We start from the raw sequence: 20951 nt of genomic DNA on the forward strand, positions 1-20951 counted from the left end.
ATGCGCTCGCGCAGTAGCTAAGGTCATTGTCATACTACCATAGCTTTGTTCTTTTATGCTTCTTTCTTCTTCTTCTTCTTCTTCTCATCACGATCATCATTCCTGTCTTTAGCAGATTTATTGGCCTTCTATTTTCTATGAAATCTTGTTGACAGTTGTTGCTTCTTGCGAAGATCCTAATAAGCATCAAACCATGTGCATCCAATCGAACCCCGAATACTATCTGATCCTCTCGATCGTGGCAAAGAGAAGTTCTTTGCACGATTGTTGACCAGTCATGCGGTTTAGAACGACTTGGAAAGTGCGTTCATTTCTTAAGAACATTGGAATACATTGGAATCCTAAATACATAATTCTGAGCGTAATAATTGAGCGTCTCTGGTGATCTTTCTCTTGGTTGATGTGATTCAAACATATCCACCCCATCGCCTCATCTTTTGGTGGTTTCAATGCATGACATTCATCAATACAATTCTTATTTCTTTCTTTACTATAGCCTCCTGCGTTGCACAGGATAAACCTTATTAGGATAAGCATGTGCACTGAAAAACGAGTTGAAAAACGGGCAAAAATCATTGACCTAGAGACACGATTCGGATGCATTTCTCACCTACAAAAGTACTTGCACTCTCGGCAACAACTGCCAATGGCAGTGTGTAGTAGTTGCGTTCCGTAAATAGACCCAAATACACGCCACTCCACTTCCCTCCCCCTATTACATTTCCGTTACACGGGTATACCACCCCTCCCCCCAGCACACGGGTGCGCTGGTTTTGTCTTTGCTCGATCGACAATCGACAAACCGGTGGCAAACCGTATTCAAATTTAGCGCTCGATCGCACCAAACTCCCTTGCCCGCACGCTCGTGACGCTCGGTAGAAAAACTCACCCCCTTTTCGACAAAGGGAGCGGGAGGGTGGGGTGGGGGGTATAGATAGGAGCGCGACCGTGCTCGGCATGTTCGGTTCGTGGTCAAGCTTTGAACTACAGCCAAACGACATTGCGGTCCCTCGCTCGCGGTCTGCACCGTGCGGCAGGATACACGCTGCTGCTGCTGCTGCTGCGATGTTGCGCGCTGTAGATCAAGGGCAGGCGCGCATATACGCTTGCACTATTTACTACACACACGCTGGTGGTGAGCTTTTTTTTTCGTTGTATGAGGAATGGGGCCGCAAGGGAGGGTTACGATCGCACGCAAAAACCCACGAATCGTGAAAACCGATCCAGCGATCAACGGGGGGAAAAGGGCGGTTGGTAGAGAACTCGTTGGTTGGTAGTTGTGTTCCAAACAAAGAATCACCGGGGTGGCGTTAGCAAAGTGGAAGACACATAAAGGGGGAGGGGGGGGGGGAGGCTGATCCTTATGGTGGACGAGGAACGGTGGTTCATAACGGACCACCGATCATATGATCGGGAAAGCGAGAGTGTGAAGCGAAGAGAAAGAAGACTGCTGACGGTGACAGTGGTGGAGCGCATCCGTGGAGCGCATTCGGATGCACCAAACGAACGTTGCCAATGTGTGTGTGTGTGTGTGTGTGTGTGTGTGTGTGTGTGTGTGTGTGTTTGTGTGTGTGCGGATGACGCTCGGTGAAGCTGCGCGCGCATTTCGCTCACGATCAAGGGCTTCGGATTTCGGGCGCTGCACGGTAAGAGCATGATAAATGCACCGCCGGACGTCACTCTCTGTCCTGCGATCTTTAAGTAAGGATCCCACTCCCAGCAAGCCGCGATCTCGTGCAGCCAGCAGCAGCAGCCTACCGAAAGTCGTAAAAGGATACCTTTTATCCTACCCACCTTAACTCAAGTACGTATCACGTAATTGCAGCGAAAAAAACCCCCCCGGGAAAACTCTGCCTCTTTCCCCTTTTGAAAGTCAGCGAGGAGAAGAAAAATAGTGCCGTGCGTCATGTACAAAGCGAAATCGGAAAGGGTTACGCAATACGTAACGAGATCGATGCGCAACAGTTTGAATCGTTTGGGCTACTTGGGCCAATTTGTGCAAACACAGTAGTAGTGCAGTAGATAAAGAAGCCTTTTCTTATTTAAAAAGAAAAAAAGTAAAAGTGCACCTTGTGAAGTTTAGCTTTATCTTTCATCGTAATAGTTTGAAGAACTTTGCATAAGCTGCATCAAGATGATTCAATAGAATCGAGCTTTCTATTGAACTGTAAGGCTATATAGGTGCGCTGGGTGCTCGTCAACTGTATCGTTGCTTTGGCCGTAGAGCCTGGCGACAAGTGGACAACAAAACAGTTTGGCATTCGGATGAAAATAGAAGCATCCTTTGTGGGGGTAGTTTCCCTCCGCCACTGTGCATACAAGATAGCGTCAGGCGGAGACAACGAGCCGACGAGCGTAGATGCAATCGGTTTGGTGATGCAACAGGCGCAGCGCTATTATGCTACTGCCCTCACGCCCGCGCACGTCATTTCGTTCGGATGAATGATCTTACCACGTGCCGTGCGTTGTCTAATTAACGACGCCTTTTTTGTTTTAACTTCCCAGTTCCAATCTCAAGTGTTTGCAGTGGTGTAACATTCAATTTCCTTTCGAGGAAACACATAAAGCGTAGACTCGTCTGCGTTAAGATAACGATGTGCGAAGGGACTCTGGTTCAATATTGACACAAATCCCACTGACACTGGTTTCACCCAGTGCAATCGTGGTGATTTCCCCCGGAGTCGCTCGATATTCGGTCACTTCCGTCCACTTCTTCTAACTCAATCTTTCCCCCCTCGCATCGTACAGTACAACCACACCAACCATGCCGGGACTTTCGGATCCAGTCGCGTTCATCAAGGACTTTGCCGCCGGTGGCATCTCGGCCGCAATCTCCAAGACGGCCGTCGCCCCGATCGAGCGCGTCAAGCTGCTGCTACAGGTGCAGCACATCTCGAAGCAGATCGCCGAAGCCGACCGGTACAAGGGCATGGTCGACTGCTTCGTGCGCATCCCGCGGGAGCAGGGCTTCTCCGCCTTCTGGCGCGGCAACCTTGCCAACGTCATCCGTTACTTCCCGACGCAGGCCCTCAACTTCGCGTTCAAGGACAAGTACAAGCAGGTGTTCCTGGGCGGTGTCGACAAGAACACGCAGTTCACGCGCTACTTCATCGGCAACCTCGCCTCGGGCGGTATGGCCGGTGCCACCTCGCTATGCTTCGTCTACCCGCTTGACTTCGCCCGTACCCGGTAAGTAAAGACACACACACACACAGGAAATTACGAGGATGGCGAAATGGGACACACACGCTCAAAAACTGCTCTCCTCTCGTTCACAGTCTGGCCGCTGATGTCGGCAAGGGTGCGGAGGCGCGTGAGTTCAAGGGTCTCGGCGATTGTATCTCGAAGATCTTCAAGACTGACGGTCTGGTCGGTCTGTACCGAGGCTTCGGCGTATCCGTCCAGGGTGAGTGTTGGAACGGGTGCATTCGTCCGTACGACTAAAGGACCGCAGCATTCTCACGATCCACTATCTACTCTCTCTCTCTCTCTCTCTCCCTATAAACGCACACAGGTATCATCATCTACCGTGCCGCCTACTTCGGCTTCTACGATACTGCCCGTGGCATGCTGCCGAACCCGAAGACGACACCGTGGTACGTGAGCTGGGCCATCGCCCAGTGCGTGACCACCGTCGCCGGTATCGTCTCCTATCCGTTCGACACCGTCCGTCGTCGCATGATGATGCAGTCCGGCCGCGCCAAGTCCGAGATAGTGTACAAGGGCACGCTTCACTGCTGGGCCACGATCGCCAAGCAGGAGGGTACCGGTGCCTTCTTCAAGGGCGCCTTCTCGAACGTGCTCCGCGGTACTGGCGGTGCATTTGTGCTGGTGCTGTACGATGAAATCAAGAAGGTCCTGTAAATTCTTCCACCCCTAACTGTAACCTTTCACCAACCTTCCAACGACAACGCCAAAACAAAGCCCCCTATTTCCCGTTTTGATGATTCCCTTCCCTAGCTTAAAATTCCCTCCATTCCAATTGCCCAACTCCGATTTCCATCGTACAGGGCGCGCCCAATTCCAACGAACTCAAATGCCCCCCCAACAACACTCGGATATTGGCGTATGAGTTGCAAAAAAAAAAAAATGGACCGCTTTTGCTGGTTGTAAACCGGACTCGATCTAGTACATGCACTTGCAAAAACCCCCCACTCCATCGAAGCGAACAGTAAAGTGTGTGTTCTTTCGAGCCCGATAGTGTGCCGTAGCGAATGTGTGTGTGTGTTTCTGCTGCATGTACTTCATGGTGTTCTGCGCGATCCTTCGCGGGGGGGTTTGGGATAGGGCTTCCAACTAGTGCAGTTTACACGCGGGACACTACAATACACTACGGCAAACGACTCAAACCACTCAACAACTACGCCGCTGTTAACTTGAACTGAAGCTTCATCCTACCCTTACGACCTAATCCTTTGTAAAACCGAACAAAAACCCCCGAACCACGCGATCGCGATGTTTTATTCGCGATCGTTTCATATGTGTAGATAAAGCAGGAGTGATGAGAGAATGAGAGAGAGAAAGAGTTTCCTAGCAAGCTCTGCGCATTAGACGTTAAAGAGAAAGACATTTTTGCAGCATGCAGGCAGGTGTCACGACGAACATGCCATGCGGAAAAAGGGAAGTAAACTATTGACGAAAAACTACCAATAAAAATCAAAATACTTAGTAACTCAGTCTGTTGGCTGGCGGTGGTGGACGTAACGGACATCCGACAAAACGATATTCGTAAGACAAGCACGAGTGATCATTTATTTTTACGCTACACACTGTCGGGCAAAAGGACGAGACAGAGACACGCATACGCACAAACACACACACACACACACACACTCTCTCGCTCTTACACACTGTCACTGCCGGTAGATCCCTTTCGAATGCGTGTTCCACCTTGTTCGATTGCTGGTCAAGTAGGCCAGTAGTAGGGATTGTGTGCCTTTTCTACTTCAGTTGGAGTAACCATTGCCCTGGAAAGAAACACGTTGCACGTTAATTACTCTGGCACACGGTATTGGGCACGTGGGATGGTTTTGTTTGTTAGTATGGTATCCTTAACAGGTATGTATGCTGCATTTCTTCGAAATTGAAAGTTAAATGAGGTTCTAAATCACATGCAAAGTCTCATTCTCTAAGTCACATGCAAAGCATAGATTAGACAGTTGTTTTTTTTTTGTTTTCGCACAAAAAGAGCTAGATAATACAAAATTTATTCGCTTATGTACATATTGCTGAGAGGGAAGTGGGTGGTAGAGTACAATCATGATACATATAATTTGTTGAACAATGGCATTTACTTCCCTGTTTGTTGCTACCCTATCGTGCACTTGTACACCTCACCCCACAGATCCAACGGACAAGGAACACAAACATTTAAACAACGCCCACGTTGCGACATTAACTTAGCAGTTGATTTGATAAATCTTTGTCTTTTTTTCTGCTCGCTTTTTCCTCTCACACTTTCTCTGCTTCTGTGCATACATACAGCTTGTTTTGGATTTTGTTTTTGGTTACTACACTTTTCTGGTTGTTGTTAAACTAAAAACGAATTTTAACTACACGAGAAAGCGGAAAGGTATTCTCCTTCCCCTAGTACGTTCGGTACCTGTAAACCTAACTAAACGCCAACAAAAATACTTCCATCAACGGCAGCACGCTCACGTTCGAGTAATCAGCCTGCTGCACAATTGCCCGGCTTCGGAAGCGTTGCCACATTCCCTTGCCAGTCCTAACCGTTCACACTACCAACAAACAGGTTTCGGGTTGCTAACATTGCACACACCGCGAGCACATTGAACTACCGCCACCAGGGAAATACCGTGAGCCGAACGCCGTGATCACGGAGCGGAGTTGGAGAGAAAGAACAAAAACAAATGGTACTTAATTCTATCATACCGTCGTTCGGTCCGATTCGCCCGCCAACCAGTCGACGGTCCTGCTAATGCCGGGCATGTTCAGGATGTTCCCTAGCACCGGTACCCGTCGCAGGAAGTTTATGGCCACCGGGAAGAACCCACTGAACAGCAGTATGAACCCGTACATCTCGATGAGCATCCCGATCAGCGGGTAGCCGAACAGTACGATCGCAATACCGCCGAAGAACGAGATCGATGCCTTCACTTTGTGCTTCTGGAAGAAGAAGCGAAACGTTCGCTCGAGCCCAATCACGCACGCCAGACCGCACACGAACAGTATCTGCGGGGGGAAAAACAGGGGAACAATTATTATGTGTGACGATTTGCGTTACTGAATCACACTGTTTCATCCGGGACTTACATTTCCTATCGCTAGCAATCCTTTGTCGAACAGTAAAAGCATGCCCAGGAACAGAAACGTGATCCCGAAGCCAGCCAACCCGACTCCGATTTCTGAAACAAAACAAAGAGCGGGAGTTGTGCTCATTCTCGTTCTTTAACACCACACCATACAGCCATCTAGTTACACCTCCGCATACTCACTCTGTGTGTCGGTAATTTCAAACATTTTGTTCGCTACAGTGGCCCGCTAGAATCACACCCAAATCTAGTTTTGTTTGCCGTACTCGTCCGGAAAAGCGCTGCAGTATTTGGGACTGTGCTGTTTTCTCCACGTCATTCGGCGCGCACAGATCCTGAGGGGAAATGTTGCTTCAGGCTTACCGTTTTAAATGCACATTTACGAGTAAGTCTACGGTTCAAACACTGCAGCAGCGTGGCGATAGGATGAATCGTTAAAAGTAAATCATTTTTAGCGACTCAATAATTTAATAAACGGTAGAAAATGATGAAAAATTGATCACCAAAACTTGTACCAGTTGCACACAACCAACCGATGACATTTATTTACGGGTTGACGTTGCTGGCTGCTGTTATTATTGTAACTGTCAACTTGCTCTCCCTTCGGAAACGTGCGATGATGACGTTTGAAATTTCTGTTCAGGGGTTTTTCTTGAATTAAGATAAAAATCTATTAGGAACATTAGGTTTTCACCATTCTCACTGTATAAAGCGCTAAAGTATCAGATTTAGACTCGTTTTTTACGTTCCTATATTTCTTGGACCCAACATGGCGCCCTCTTTTCATGCAACTTTGTCCAACCCAGCACTAGCTGTCAGTTTGGTGCAGCTGCTGTTGACACAAACTCGGGACGGGAAGAAACAAAAAACAACCCAGGCAAAGTGCAGCCAAAACCCTCGGAATGTCCACCCTAACGCGTCCAAAATCCCCCCGAACTCCCACTTCCGGGCGGGCCGATAAGGAGGAAAGCATCTGGGACAAAATTGGAACGCTGGGAAGGAAGAAGCGCATAAAGGAAGGTAAGTTACGGGCCTGTCCTCGCCCTGGCCGTGTGTTGCTGGTGGGTTGGTGGCAATGGGATGCTTATTCCCTTTTATGGTCGCTATTCCCGTTCGGAAAACGGGATACAAACGGTTGCATTGCTCTATTTTACAGATCATTATTCAAATGTATTTACAATTTGATGAAATGATTTAGTATATAGCGCTTAAATGTGCAGTTCTCAGCACAGATGCATAAAAAAACAAACCCACAGCTTCATGCGTCTGTGTGTGCGTGTGTGGGTTGATTGATCATCCAGCGATACGCCCAAACAATGACGTAAACAAAACACCAGCGCACTCCTGAATGAACCACTTTTCCACCTCGCTTTTGCGACACAGTGCAAGAAATCCAGGAGGAGGGCAAGATTGCGATCGACTCCCCCGGCAGCCCGAATGCACCGATCATCCCGCCGGAGGACTACAACCTGGAGGACAATGAATCTCGCTCGATCATTCAGCCTGCCTCGCTGCAGATGCCAAAGGTGAAGGAGCTGCTGCAGGTGCTGATCGACTGGATCAACGACGAGCTGGTGGAGGAGCGAATCATCGTCACCAACATCGAGGAAGATCTGTACGACGGCCAGGTGCTGCAGAAGCTGTGGGAGAAGCTGTCCAACAACAAGTTGAACGTGCCGGAAGTGACCCAGTCGGCGGAAGGCCAGCGCCAGAAGCTGTCCGTCGTGCTGAATGCGGTGAATCATGTAAGTATTTGCAAGAGCGATGTGTAACTGCTTCTTCAACTACAACGAACCCTTCCCTTCCAGACGCTCGGCTACCATCACAACACCCCAAAGTGGACGGTGGAAAGCATACACACGAAGAACATTGTGTCGATCTTGCATTTGCTCGTTGCGCTGGTGCGCCATTACCGTGCCCCGATCCGGCTGCCCGACAACGTGTTCGTGACGGTCGTGATGGTGCAGAAGCTGAACGGCAAGCTCACCAGCCAGCGGTTCCAGGAGCAGATTACCCAATCGTACGATGACGTTGGCATGCGGTGCGAACCGGACGCGTTCGATACGCTGTTCGACCATGCGCCGGACAAGCTGAAGGTGGTGCAGCGCTCGCTGATCTCGTTCGTGAACAAGCACCTGAACAAGCTGAACTTCGAGGCGGCCGATCTGAACACGGACTTTAAGGACGGTGTGTTTCTGTGTCTGCTGATGGGGCTGCTGGGTGGATTTTTCGTACCGCTGCACGATTTCCACCTCACGCCAAAGGATGCCGATCAGATGACGCACAACGTGGCGTTCGCGTTCGAGCTGATGATGGACCAGGGCCTGAGACCGAAGGCAAGGCCGGAGGATATCGTTAATATGGATTTAAAGTCCACGCTCCGGGTGCTGTACACACTGTTCACGAAGTACCGCAACAATCCGTGAACGCGACGTGACCAGGATAGATCGAAAGATGAAGCGTCAAGCGCCCGTTACTCGACAGCTAATCCCAATGCGCCTTCCGTGTTTTGTTTCTGTAACTGTTTTTTGCTGTGCTGCAACACGTGTGGTACGAGTATAGAGAGTATTAACATGTAAGTTGCACGAAGGGTTGACGGCAAAAATGCAATTCTAATTTTAAACCCATTTTTTCTCGTCTCTTTCACAGAGGAAAACTAATTATATTTATACCCGATCAATGTCCCGACGAGAAGTGCTAAAAGAGAGAGACAGAGAGCATATGATATGTGTGTTTGTGCCTTCAGTCAGTGTTTTTTTTACAACTTAACTAGTGATTATTAAATCCATAACAATCGATGTTTGCTAACGTTTGCTGGTGAAATAAAACGTTAACGCGAAACTAACCCAAAGGAAGGACGCTGTTAACTGTCGATGATGCAGATTAATAGTAATGAAAGAAACACGACGAATGTGTCTCGAACGAAACTGCCCTATAGGCTAAGAAAACATGAACAAAACAGAAACGGATAACCAAACAAGGATAACCATCACTTATCAACATGCGAACTGCGTCAATATGCAAACCTCCCCTCTCTTGCCATTCCATCGCAACAAGCTTTTTGCACAATTTACTTGTTCGTCCCACACCCGCAAACACACCCACAGAAACTCTCCAATCAAGTTCAAGTACATCACGGCACCTTGTGGGATGTGCGTATTGTATTGTGGCTCAAAAAGTGTGTGCTATTACCATAGTTCCTTCCCTGCCGGTGTCACCGGTGATTACACACGCGATGCACAGTGCCGCAAATTGCAAACGGCTCTAATTGCACCGTTGGCGTAATTACCGGTAAACAAGCGACACAAGTGATTTGCGCATATTAGATACATACCCGGGCGTGTCATCCCGGTGAATGGAGTAGGCGCTGAACAGTAACTACTCCACTAGCTCCTGTTATCGGTACGGTGTACATACGCGGCAGATATTGCGCGCCCATTAAGGATTCGCCGCGAACACGCAATTGAATTGAGCTTTCACACGCGCAAATGTGTTACTATTATTACATTGGGCTTTTATTTCGTTTTCGAGATACATCAACAACCTGGTTTCGCTTGCGCGTTGCGTACTGTGAATAAATTCAAAAGTTGTAACACGGGCTTCGCCCCACCACACAGTGTGTGTGTGTTGAGGGCTTGAGGTAAGAGAAACTAATTCAATGTAATGCACGTACGTACTCGTGTCTCAATCGTGCAATCTATAAACTATGAAACGGCACAAGAAAGACAGAGGGAGCAGGAGATGGAGGCAACCAAAGCCATGATATACACACACAAATTAATCATAAAATAACGAGAGCGAAAAAAAGATAAACCGATCGTACAACTGATCGGTGTCGGTGTGTAGCTACTGAATGCATCCTTCTTTTTTTTTTTTTCTTTCGCCTCTCTCCTTTTTTCCTCACGGTGCAGGCATGGAAATACAACTCTCCAAAAGGCTTGTGGAATGTCCAACGACAACGACGACACCGGTCGGTCCGTCTCTTACTCGTTGAGGATGATCGTGCGCAGGATAGCTTCGGCCACGCTGTACGGATCGCAGTTGGAGCTGGGACGGCGATCCTCGAAGTAGCCGAACCCTTGGTCGGAAACGCCACGCGGAATACGAATCGAGCAGCCACGATTAGCGACACCTGCGACAAGAGGAAGTGAGTATTAAACCAGCAACAACGCAAACATCGCGACCCAACTCTCTCGCGATTCACCTACCGGCATTAAAATCGTGGATCGAGCTAGTTTCGTGCTTTCCGGTCAGGCGACGCTCGTTGTCCTTTCCACCGTTCGGGTCGTACGCGCGGATGTGACGCTCGTGGCACTTCGCCAGCTTGCTGATCGCGTTTTCGATCTCCGCCAGGCCGCCCGGTTCGCGCATTGTCTTGGTGGAAACGTTCGTATGCGCACCGGCCCCGTTCCAGTCACCCTGCATCGGTTTCGGGTCGAGCGTGGCAACGATCTAATTAGCGGAACAGGGGGGGAGGAAAAACGAAAAAGTACAATTTTAATCAAAATCCTCCACAAAAAGCGCCCCTCCGCCGCCGCGCATACGTACACCAAACTCCTCCGCCACGCGGTGCAGCAGAAACCGGGACATCCACAGATCATCCCCGATCTGGATGCCCTCGCACGGGCCCACCTGGTACTCCCACTGGGCCGGCATCACCTCCGCGTTCGTGCCGCAAATCTTTACGCCCGCGTACAGACAGGCCCGATAGTGCGCATCGACGATGTCGCGCGCGTACACCTTGTCCGCACCGACGCCGCAATAGTACGGGCCCTGCGGTCCCGGGAAACCGTTCTTCGGCCAGCCGAGCGGACGGCCGTCCACGTCCAGCAGCGTGTACTCCTGCTCGATACCGAACCACGGCTGCTCCTCGGCCGCCCTTTCGCACACCTCCAGGCACGCCTTGCGCTTGTTCGACTCGGTCGGTGTGCCATCGTAGCGGTAGGTTTCGCACAGCACGAGGATGTTGTTGCCACGGCGGAACGGATCGCGATAGATCGCGACCGGGTGCAGGTACACGTCCGAGTTCGAACCCTCCGCCTGGTACGTGGAGCTGCCATCGTAGTTCCAGATCGGGAGCTCTGTGAGAGGAATATCGGAAGAATCCGGCTAAGCGGTTGGAGCGCACAAAAAAAAAAAACACAACGATCGAACGCTTACCACTCGGCGACTGGGGGATGAAGTCGAGCGTGCGGTCCTTGCAGCGGACGTTCTCGCCGGTGCCATCGATCCAGATGTACGTCGCCTGAATCTTACCGTCCGGCATCGGCAAGGCCATGTACTTGTCGAGCAGCGACTTGTTGATGTGCGCATTGGGCGACAGTTCCAGCGTACGCGACATTCTGCGACCGGCGAAACAAAGCAGATGAGAAAGAGACGATCATTATTCTGGTCTGTTTGACGGTTACGCGGGGGGAATTTCCGGTCCTACAAAACCGCGCACACACACACACGTGTCCGTGACCCGTTCCCAAGTTCGCCGGGGTACGATCGGGTTCGTCTCTTTATGCGCAACATTCTATTTTTGAACTGCATTGCCCGGAACACTCACCCAACCATCTTGACGAGTGTAGAAAATGCCCTGTTTTTTTTACAAAATATCAAATAATAATTCAAAGAACTGCTACTGTACAACACACGGCGACGTGCCAGACTGATTGTGCCAGCCGCTGCTGCTCCATCTTTTATCACCAAACATATCCCCGCGTGGATCCGCATGGGCCCCTCCCCAAGGCCCCACCCCACCCCGGTTAGGTGTGAAAAATCCGTCACCCATCGCGGGACGAAGTTTCGCGGGCTTTGCTAATTGATATCACGCCGACCAGAAGCCATCCATTAGAGCAAAGATGGTTGGGCCCCGGGTTGGTTGGTGTAGGTGCTAGTACGATTTGATTAGTACGATTTAGGATGGTGACCGTGAGCCGGACGCGGGACATCGGCCGACCGGTGCACATTTCAGCCGTGCCTTTGTCGGTCGGTTAGAAATTGCGTAGTTGTCTGACCAATACCGCGAGACATTGGGGTAAATATTGTTCATCCAACAGGTTCGGGTGAGTGGATCCGGTAAGGTAAGGGCCTCGTTTTTGGAATCACGTGCGACACTGATTTTGGGGCGTGTTTGTGTGTGTGTGTTTGTATGATTTCGGTCTCACTAATAGAGGGTTTCAATATTTGATGTTCACTATCTTTGTGTTGCATCTACATGGATTAGGCTGTGAGTAGAGGACGCGTGAGTGTGTAAACTGAAAGAAGTGGTCTATAGTACGTTGCTGGATGAAATTGAACATCCACTGTACAGTGCTTCTCAACAACAATTCTCAATCTTCTTATGATACACATGTTCCGGTGTGGGGAAAAATAACATCAAACTTGGGTGAGGAAATTAGTCTCTCTTAGTCTTAGGAACTCATTGCACATAACAATATTTAAAGGTTAATGTATACAGGTTCTCCCCGATATGCGATATACGCTATTTTAAAAATTTCACAGTTCTTTAAGCAAATTGTACTGAATTGACATATCAATTAACATAAGCTTGATAAATTCCCTTATGGTAGAATGTTGAGAAAACCATTTTAACGGTAGAAGAAAGAATTTTCAGTGTAAATCAGATCAACTAACTAATATGGTGGCAAAAACCTACCACATCAAGCAAAATTATAAGAAAATTAGCTATAATTCGACTCATGCTAATATTCGAGATACGCTATTGTCTCCCGTTCCGCATTAATAGCATAAATATTGGGAAATATCTGTATTTCCACTAACAAGCAATTGCCATAGTTTTATGTTTAAGCTGATTCTTAAGCCCTTCCGGAAGGTGCATTGCAAGACATTCATATATCTAATCTCCGCAATAATTTAATTTATTTTAACTTTGATACAATTACAGAAGCACTTAGTCAAAATACAACAATATGCATATGGTTTTGAATGTGTGTTTATGTACAAAAGTATTATTTATCATTAACTGGTAGAACAAGCTTTTTAAACTTAAAACTTTAGTCCAATGGAATAAAGGTGCAACATTGGCAAAGATAACAAACAACCACAACATGTAAAGTAAATTGGTAAAGTTAAAGAGAAAATGGCAGTAGAAATAAATCCATAAAACCAGACCAACAATAAGAAGTTTATAAAGCAAGAAACAACTTCGTGTAATCATGCTCATAAAGGATATGCGAATCTTTTGAGCTTTGGGACTTTCGTTTTTAATTATTTCATGTTTTTGAATACTTAAATACTTAATTATTAAAATGAGCTGTTTTATTGAATATTGAGAGATCCACCGGGACTGACAGAATAAAAATTCCATACCCTTTTCCTTCTAATGTTTTGTAATAGTAAGCGTAAAACCTGTTCAACGATCCATTATTAATCTAATGCACATCGTTCCAGTTCGCACCATTTACCATCCCTGTACTTTCGCCATTCCAGTGCATTTAATTTATAGGTATAGGTTTCCCCTGCCAAACAGTACGATTTATTGTTGCACACGCGTTCATGAGGTTATGATAATTTATTCCCTATACCCGCCTGCGTGTACCCACACTAATACCTAATTCGTTCCTCGTAAAACATGCCACTTTGCGCACTGCATTGGGTCGATTGGCTTTGCGCGAAGCTAGACGCAAGCACGACGGCGACGCCGGTGATGTACCGTCGTGATGTCGTTTGTCAATCCATCAACCGCGGCTCGTACCTGATGTCGAGGGCGGTGGGCCGTGGATGCGTTGGGGACGGAGGAGTGGGCCGTGCGAGTGAGAGGAAATTAACTCGGTCACTATCCACCACCACCACACAGCACCACAGCTGATGATGACGGGCAGGTGGCCTCGGTCTCGGTGAAGGCTAGAGGGACGACTACTGCTCACCTCGACAACTCACACGACCACTGTCAGTGGCGCAGTGTCAGCGATCCCGCGGTTGTTGCAACAACTGGGTAGTCGAGGTGCACATGTGTGTGTGTGTAGCTGTTGTCTATATCTGTTGATGCACATTTGCGCACCGAACAGACGGGCAAATGGGCAAACGGGCCAGCTGATGGCTGTTTACGGCCTGCTCGTCTCAAAGGGGAGAGAAGTGCATTTATCTACACGCACAAGGAGGGGAAGTGCACAGTTGTACCTAAACGCTCAATTACTAGAAAATTGATACCCATTTATGTGTCCGCGCCTAACCTGCGTGTTTGTGTTTCTCTTGAACCTGACCTTCAACGGTCAGTCGCACGGTGCTTCCTCCCAGGCAGCACCATGCACACTGCCGTTGCAGAGATGAAGCAAACCAAATGCTACAACCATTACATGGAATATCATCAAATATTGAACCATTTCGTACTTTGCGAAACATTACGCTCAAAATTTGTACTTTCACTTCCACACGGCCCACGACGGCCAATAAACCGCCCAAGCGCCCAAAACGGATCAAGTACCAAGCGCCTCCACCAAACTGATCCCGGTTCTTCTCCCCCCCCCCCCCCCCCAGCAAGTAGCGTGTGTGCGCTGGTCGGGATGGGGCTTTTTTTGCTGCTTCAAACGTTCACTACCTAAACCACCATCAATTGGATAAGTATCGTTGAGTGCCATTATGCAGAAAATTCCATCAACAAATGCGCGAAATGGGTGGTGGTGCCGTTTGTTGGGTGCTTCGTTCAATCAACGGATCCTCCTCCCCCCTCCTCCGACGGTAACATTTGCGCCCGAAGCGTATGCCTGCTTTGATCAGACCCGTAACGCATTAAATAGGCGTGTTAGCGCACGAGGGGAATTGCGCGAGTAAATGTTGCGGGAATTAAGCCTTGCAATAGAGCGCGGTTGATCGTTTAAGCTTGCTTATCATCGAGCAGTGTGTTATTGTTAGCTTATCTCTATGTTATCTCTATGTTTTTATCCTTTTAAGGCGTTTTTTTTTCAACTCTTATTTTTCTTTTGATTCTAAATCATGGTTTGCGTGTGTGTGATAAGTTGTAGCGCTGGCTTTTGGTGCTAACATCGAAGGAGGCGATGCAATGTAGCATTCAAATTAAACATTAAATTATATCGATGGATGTAACATTTTTCTTTGTTTATTGGGCACTAATTGAATTATAAGCTTTAAAAAAAAGTTTAAAATATAAACCAATCAAAAAGTTCTCAGCTTTTAGCTTTTTAAATAGCAATCAGCTCTAAAAAACAGATGCAGTGAGAATGAAAAGAAAAACGGTCGATATGTGAGAAGTTATTTTCCATGTCCGTATACGAAGTAAAATAACTACAATAAAATAACCTCTCTTATTTGAACATTTGCCACAGTCCCTTCATATCCAGTACATATTTGTCTCTCTAATTTGGAAAAACCTCTGAAATCTGTACAGGGTTTCCCGCGATTTATTGGTCGGTTCCCATAATTGTTTGGGCTCGTCTCACGATTTATTCATCGTATCCCATAGAGTTTTGGTTCGTTTCCATAATTTATTGGTATCGTCCGATTGGATATCAATACAATTGAACCAAAAAAATCTGGGAAATGACCACAAAATCGTGGGAACGCATTAAAAACTATGGGAAGCAACCAAAACAATATAAGAACCGACCAATAAATCGTGGGAAAACCCCTGTATTTGTGCATGGTGTTGCCATGGTTATTGAATGATGTATGCTCAAACCTGTAATCGTGTGCGCACTTTCCTACAGCAAAAGTCAAAGCATACTGCATACTAAATGTTCTGTCTCTTTCTAGTTTGCATGGACTTTTCATTCAACTTTAACCTCTATAATTTGAAAAGCTCCTCTTATTCGACAGTCCCACCGCCTTTCAAATAAGAGAGAGTTTAGGCCTGTAGTTCCAGGCCTAAACCAAACCCCACACTGCCTCTAATAGAGTGATCTCTTGTAGTGTATCTCATGACCAAACACTGGCCAACAGCCACTCATCTGTGCCAGAGCCGAACCAAACGTGTAGCAATTCTGTAACAGCTAAACGAAACTACTACCTCCAGCATTATTAATAGCAACGCAATGTACGTTATTAATAGCTTAAACGATACGTTAAAAAAAGGAGTGCTCAACTATCTGGTATTTTCCATTCATCATTGCAACCGGTCGCGTCGCCGTGGTTGACCGTGTCATTTTACCGGACACAAGCCGTCATGCTCGCCCGATCGACGCTAGATAAATTTAGTTCTGGCCCGTCTCTATTTTAGCAACTGCAACACCCTCAACATCTGTCCCTCATTCTCCCCCGCAAAACAATTAGACGAACCTTCTCATCATCGCGCGTACTGCTGCATATGTAAACCCTTTACGCGCGTACCACACTTGTTGCACATCCGGCCCTAAGCCCGTAAAACACGCAATGAAAACACCGATCTACCTGTTTGCATTTGTAGAATACGTCAGCAGGGGGGGGGGAGGGGGAAAGAAAGCAAAAACCCAAAACAACCAACCCACTCCCTTTCCCCGTTTAAACCACTTTTGGCACTGATTCAGATCGAACAGGCCCAGGGCAAGGGAAAGAGTGAGGAAAACATGCTATCGACGAACACGAGATTACAAGATCGTCAACAACTACTGCTGATCGCCATCTGTGCACTTTTCGGGTGCAAATGGCAGCCCGAGACAGCCCGCGATCTTAACGCTTCTTATTATCTCATCCCTAACCGATCGGTGATAACACCACACACACGCACGAGATAACCGAGTTGCAGACAAAGATGATCAGACCGGTACGTTTGTATGAGAGCGCATCATATCATATCATATTCCTAGCAGAGCGATAACACCCAACAACAACAGCGATGCACGCGAGATGCAATCGAACGGATCGATCCGTGCGTTCGGTTCTTCCCTTTTTGGATCGGTTCTTTATCTTCCCCCTCGTGTGAGTCACTTGGGTTCTAGCAATCACTCACTTGTATGCGCTTGTCTGGCTCGTTGGCTGCTGCTACGATGCTCAACAGAAATGCACCTTTTGCACAGGATGCAACACGATCGTTCCTTTGTGTGTCGAATAGATCACAAGGCCTACGCCAAACACATGAACACACACAAAACCCCGGTACACGGAACCCGGAACGGTATCGACGACAGTAAAGGGGGAAAACGGTTGAAAATACACACACACACACGTGCACTCGCTGGCAGAACGAACGGATGACTGTTGATGGTACTGCCAGCGTTCGGTTGCTTTATATGCACATGCCCGACGACGGCGGTCCCCGACCGACCGACCGACCGACCGAAGGGGCTGACTAACTTCAATCCGACTTCGGGACACTTGCGCATGACGTCAGATGAAAACAGACGCGTTTCGCGGGACCCGAAGCGCCCCGACTCAGGGGGACCGGTGTTGTTGAAAAACCGACGCCTGGTCTGGTAGTTACGACCGATCGGAACAATGCAAACTGGACAGTGGAGAACACAACTGTCCTCCTCCTGGTGGGTTGATGTACCCTAATCACGGTACGGTTTCGCGGCGTTTGAAGGTCAAACCCTATCAAAATCGGTGGTCTTATCGGTGTTGCATCGTGTACTGTCTGCAGGAAGAAGAAGAAGAAGAAGAAGAAGAAGAAGAAGAAGAAGAAGGAAAAATGGCAAACGTGCCAACGTGGAGGACATTTTTCGGCGATCTTCAAACCGAAACGCTCTCGATGCATAATGAATACATCGGGCATGATCTATTAAATTCGGCTAAACGTGTGCCGACAGATTACAATGACAACAGATAAAAGTTTTACGACCACCTTACCGTCTGCAGCAGTGCGTGCTAAACTTTGTTCGAAGAACTTTCAAGGGGGGGGGGGGGGGGGGGGAGGGGACGTGTCAATTTCTGTTAAACATACAACGGAAGTTAATTAGTTACACTACTGCTGGAGGCTGTCCGTTTGCCTACAGCACTGGAAGCTATTTTTTCCCGTTTGCCTTCAAACACGCACAGTCACAGATCGTCCCTCACTTTGGCAGTGTGGTAACCGGAGGATAAGGTCAGGATAGAATTATTTAAATTAATTTCACATTAATTCATTGCACAATCCTTCGAATTATTGTGCTCATTATTGTAGCAAATGTGATGAAAGTTAGTAAAGTGGGATTTAAAATAAAATATAAACGGCAGCATTACTTACCCGAGCAACCCGAATCGCAGCAGGCCATTGCCGCTCAAAATGAAGCTTTTTACAATTCCGGTCTAAAGCTCGCTAAATGCAAAAGCTTGTCTAGTCAATCAATGTTGCGAAAATGCTGGTTTTTTATGATGATTCGCATTATTTGTTCTCAAGAGTAAGTTAAAAATACTTAACTAAGTGTTCATGAAAACTTATCTCCTTATTTAAAAGCGCATCTAATGTTAACAGCAAAACCGTTAAACGAAACAACACGTGGCGTGTAGTGTTCGGCACACGTTGTCGATACTAATTTCCCTGGTATTTCCTGTCTTTGTTGACATTTTCAGCTCACAAAGCTCAGATGAAATAGGTAAATTCAGCATTTCGTTGGACGGTGGATCGTTTCGTATCGTGGTGGAACGTGTACACGCGATCGGCGCAAATTCAAAGATCGCGCCATCTTTTTGCATGCTTCTGCTGAAAAGCAACGCTGATAATGGCCAATCGCAAGGAGACTTATAATTCTTTATGATTTGGTCACACATGTACGACGGCATCTCGCTGTGTCTCGTTTCGTGCAGCCTTTATTAGGGAGTCTGTTAATTCCCCTCCCTTCCCTTTTGCCCATTACCGCAGCCTATCGTGCCATCCTCGCGCTTCAAGATCAACAACAGTTTGCGTAATCGCGCTACGCGTCGATGATCAAACGGCTAACGGCTCAGCAGTCTCAATGCAGACCCTCTCGTGCCCGCGCGTCCGTTCTCGTGCCGATGATTATCGTCTTCACGCATGTTAGCCAACGCACCTGGACGGACGTCCGTGCGGATCATCGTGCGTGTTGCTGCTGCGTACAGGGCGGCGTAAAGGCCCTGTGACATTAGGTCTAGGACACGGGTTCGCGCTTTAGACACAGACCTTCCGTGCAGGGGTGGTAACGTTTCCGGCAGGGACAAATGATTAATCAAAACAAACGTTTGGGAATCATTATACCCGGAATTTGCGTGAGTATTGCTGTTGTTTACTTCGGCAAAGTTTCCGTTATCGATAACCTGAAGGGAAAAAGGGCAAAGATGTTGAAGATCTTCATCTCGTGATCGTGATCGTACAAACGATCGGTAGGGGAATGTCTTCTCAAGTCCCTCTCAGTGGACAAACCCAAATAGTCGTAAAAATGATTTTTATGACAAAATCTGCAAAATTCACTTGACATACTAACTACTCCAGTTAAACGTGATCCATAAAAACGCCCCAAAAAAGCTCGTCCCATCCCAACCGTCCGAAGAGAAATTCTAGCTCGGTCCACTCACCTCGCCCCGTGCATAGAAACAATTGATAAATTATGCACTTCCCCTTTCTCGCTGTGGTGATTGTGTGCGATTTACTCCACTCAGTTAGATGCTCTGGCTAGCGGGTGGTTGGGAGGGGGGGGGGGTCCTGCTGCTGCCCCGAAGCACCCCGAAAGGAGTGGCCCCGTGACGTTGACAGGGCGCATTATTTATGGGACCGTTCACATTGACCTGGTGCGTCTTCGCCAAGTTGAAGCTTCCCACCGACACAGGTTCAGGAGTCAGGACTTTGATTTCAAGGCCATTTCAACACACACACACACACAGACACACGTAGGGAAAAGCGACAGAGGTCATTTAACTGGAAAAAGAACCCAAAGCCGGTGTCCCGGTACGTGTTGGGCGTATAGGGCGACACACACAATTGCTCAAAATTGGTATCACAATTCGTTGTTTTGTTTTCGTTTCAACAAGGCACCCTTGGTCGGGGGGAAAGGGTGGCTCCCACCGTCGTCATGCTATGTTATGTGCCGGAAACAATCAGCTGCACGCTAGCCGCTGTCCGTTTTGGGTGGTGGTGATGGTGGGAGCTGCTGCTGCTACTACCAGCTCCAGCTAATCATCTAACCACACTTCGTGACGAATGCTACTTGCTGAGTGGGGTCGCTGCTGGTTCTTTCGGTTATTTCTGGCGTCAATTTCAAGTGCGTCGCACCCTCGCTCGGGACGGGTATTAATGGGTGGTGAATTGGTGGAAGATTCAATTTGAAAACAAAACAACCGGTCACCGGATCACGCGACAATCCGAACTTACGGAGGACAGCAGTTCCCAATGCTTCCAGAACTGCCGAGCTACCACCAGCACAAGATCATGTCATCCCGGCTGTGGCATCCACACGGCGTCAAACAGATCGCAACGGAGGCACACACGATCGGGCGTAGTTTGTCACGCTCCCACGGCGTATCTAATTACACCGGCCAGTTTCATTCATTGAATCGTAAGCGCGAGATCAAACGTCCGATCACACCTGGCCCCTTCTTTCCGACCACCAGCCTCTTGCTTCCCTTGCGCCTCCTCCAAGCGCGACAGTGTTAATTATCGCCGCACCAACCAGCGCGCACACGCGGTCGCGGTCACGTGTTCGCGAGTGAATCGCAATTAAACATGGAGGGCGTATGGACGTATTGGCGGGATCGTGGTTAAAGTCGGGACACTTTAATGCCCCACCACTTTATCCGAAGGCCCCCGGGCCGCGGGTCAACTTAACATCATCGGGTTATCGCCGAATATCTTACATGTTGCTACTGCTGCTC

General features: G+C 48.1%; 4 protein-coding genes across 5 annotated transcripts; 2 read left to right on the forward strand and 2 right to left on the reverse strand.

Annotated features, from left to right (window-relative positions):
- The first annotated feature begins 1670 nt into the window (after positions 1-1670).
- On the forward strand, positions 1671-4672 carry LOC121587622 (ADP,ATP carrier protein 2). The gene is made up of 4 exons (XM_041904578.1): positions 1671-1804; positions 2749-3189; positions 3279-3406; positions 3515-4672. Exons 2-4 carry the CDS (start codon positions 2765-2767, stop codon positions 3862-3864), a joined length of 903 nt encoding a protein of 300 aa, XP_041760512.1. The 5' UTR covers positions 1671-1804; positions 2749-2764; the 3' UTR covers positions 3865-4672.
- Positions 4673-4729: 57 nt separating this feature from the next.
- LOC121587623 (vesicle transport protein GOT1B) lies at positions 4730-6976 on the reverse strand. Its single transcript, XM_041904579.1, has 4 exons — positions 6456-6976; positions 6274-6365; positions 5893-6192; positions 4730-4967 (listed from the first exon to the last, which is right to left on the reverse strand). The coding sequence occupies exons 1-4, from the start codon at positions 6478-6480 to the stop codon at positions 4947-4949; spliced, it is 438 nt and encodes a 145-aa protein (XP_041760513.1). The 5' UTR covers positions 6481-6976; the 3' UTR covers positions 4730-4946.
- A 107-nt stretch (positions 6977-7083) lies between these two features.
- LOC121587621 (beta-parvin) lies at positions 7084-9566 on the forward strand. Its single transcript, XM_041904577.1, has 4 exons — positions 7084-7292; positions 7656-8017; positions 8081-8847; positions 8922-9566. Exons 1-3 carry the CDS (start codon positions 7175-7177, stop codon positions 8696-8698), a joined length of 1098 nt encoding a protein of 365 aa, XP_041760511.1. The 5' UTR covers positions 7084-7174; the 3' UTR covers positions 8699-8847; positions 8922-9566.
- A 584-nt stretch (positions 9567-10150) lies between these two features.
- On the reverse strand, positions 10151-17430 carry LOC121587619 (glutamine synthetase 2 cytoplasmic). 2 transcript variants are annotated; one of them, XM_041904576.1, is made up of 5 exons: positions 17161-17430; positions 11433-11614; positions 10821-11353; positions 10481-10724; positions 10151-10404 (listed from the first exon to the last, which is right to left on the reverse strand). In XM_041904576.1, exons 2-5 carry the CDS (start codon positions 11611-11613, stop codon positions 10256-10258), a joined length of 1107 nt encoding a protein of 368 aa, XP_041760510.1. In that variant the 5' UTR covers position 11614; positions 17161-17430; the 3' UTR covers positions 10151-10255. The 2 variants fall into 2 exon arrangements, with proteins under 2 accessions (XP_041760510.1, XP_041760509.1); XM_041904575.1 differs by lacking the exon at positions 17161-17430 and adding an exon at positions 11824-11936.
- Between the last annotated feature and the right edge of the window lie 3521 nt (positions 17431-20951).

Source organism: Anopheles merus, chromosome 2R (assembly GCF_017562075.2).
Source record: "Anopheles merus strain MAF chromosome 2R, AmerM5.1, whole genome shotgun sequence".
Taxonomy (NCBI): domain Eukaryota; kingdom Metazoa; phylum Arthropoda; class Insecta; order Diptera; family Culicidae; genus Anopheles; species Anopheles merus.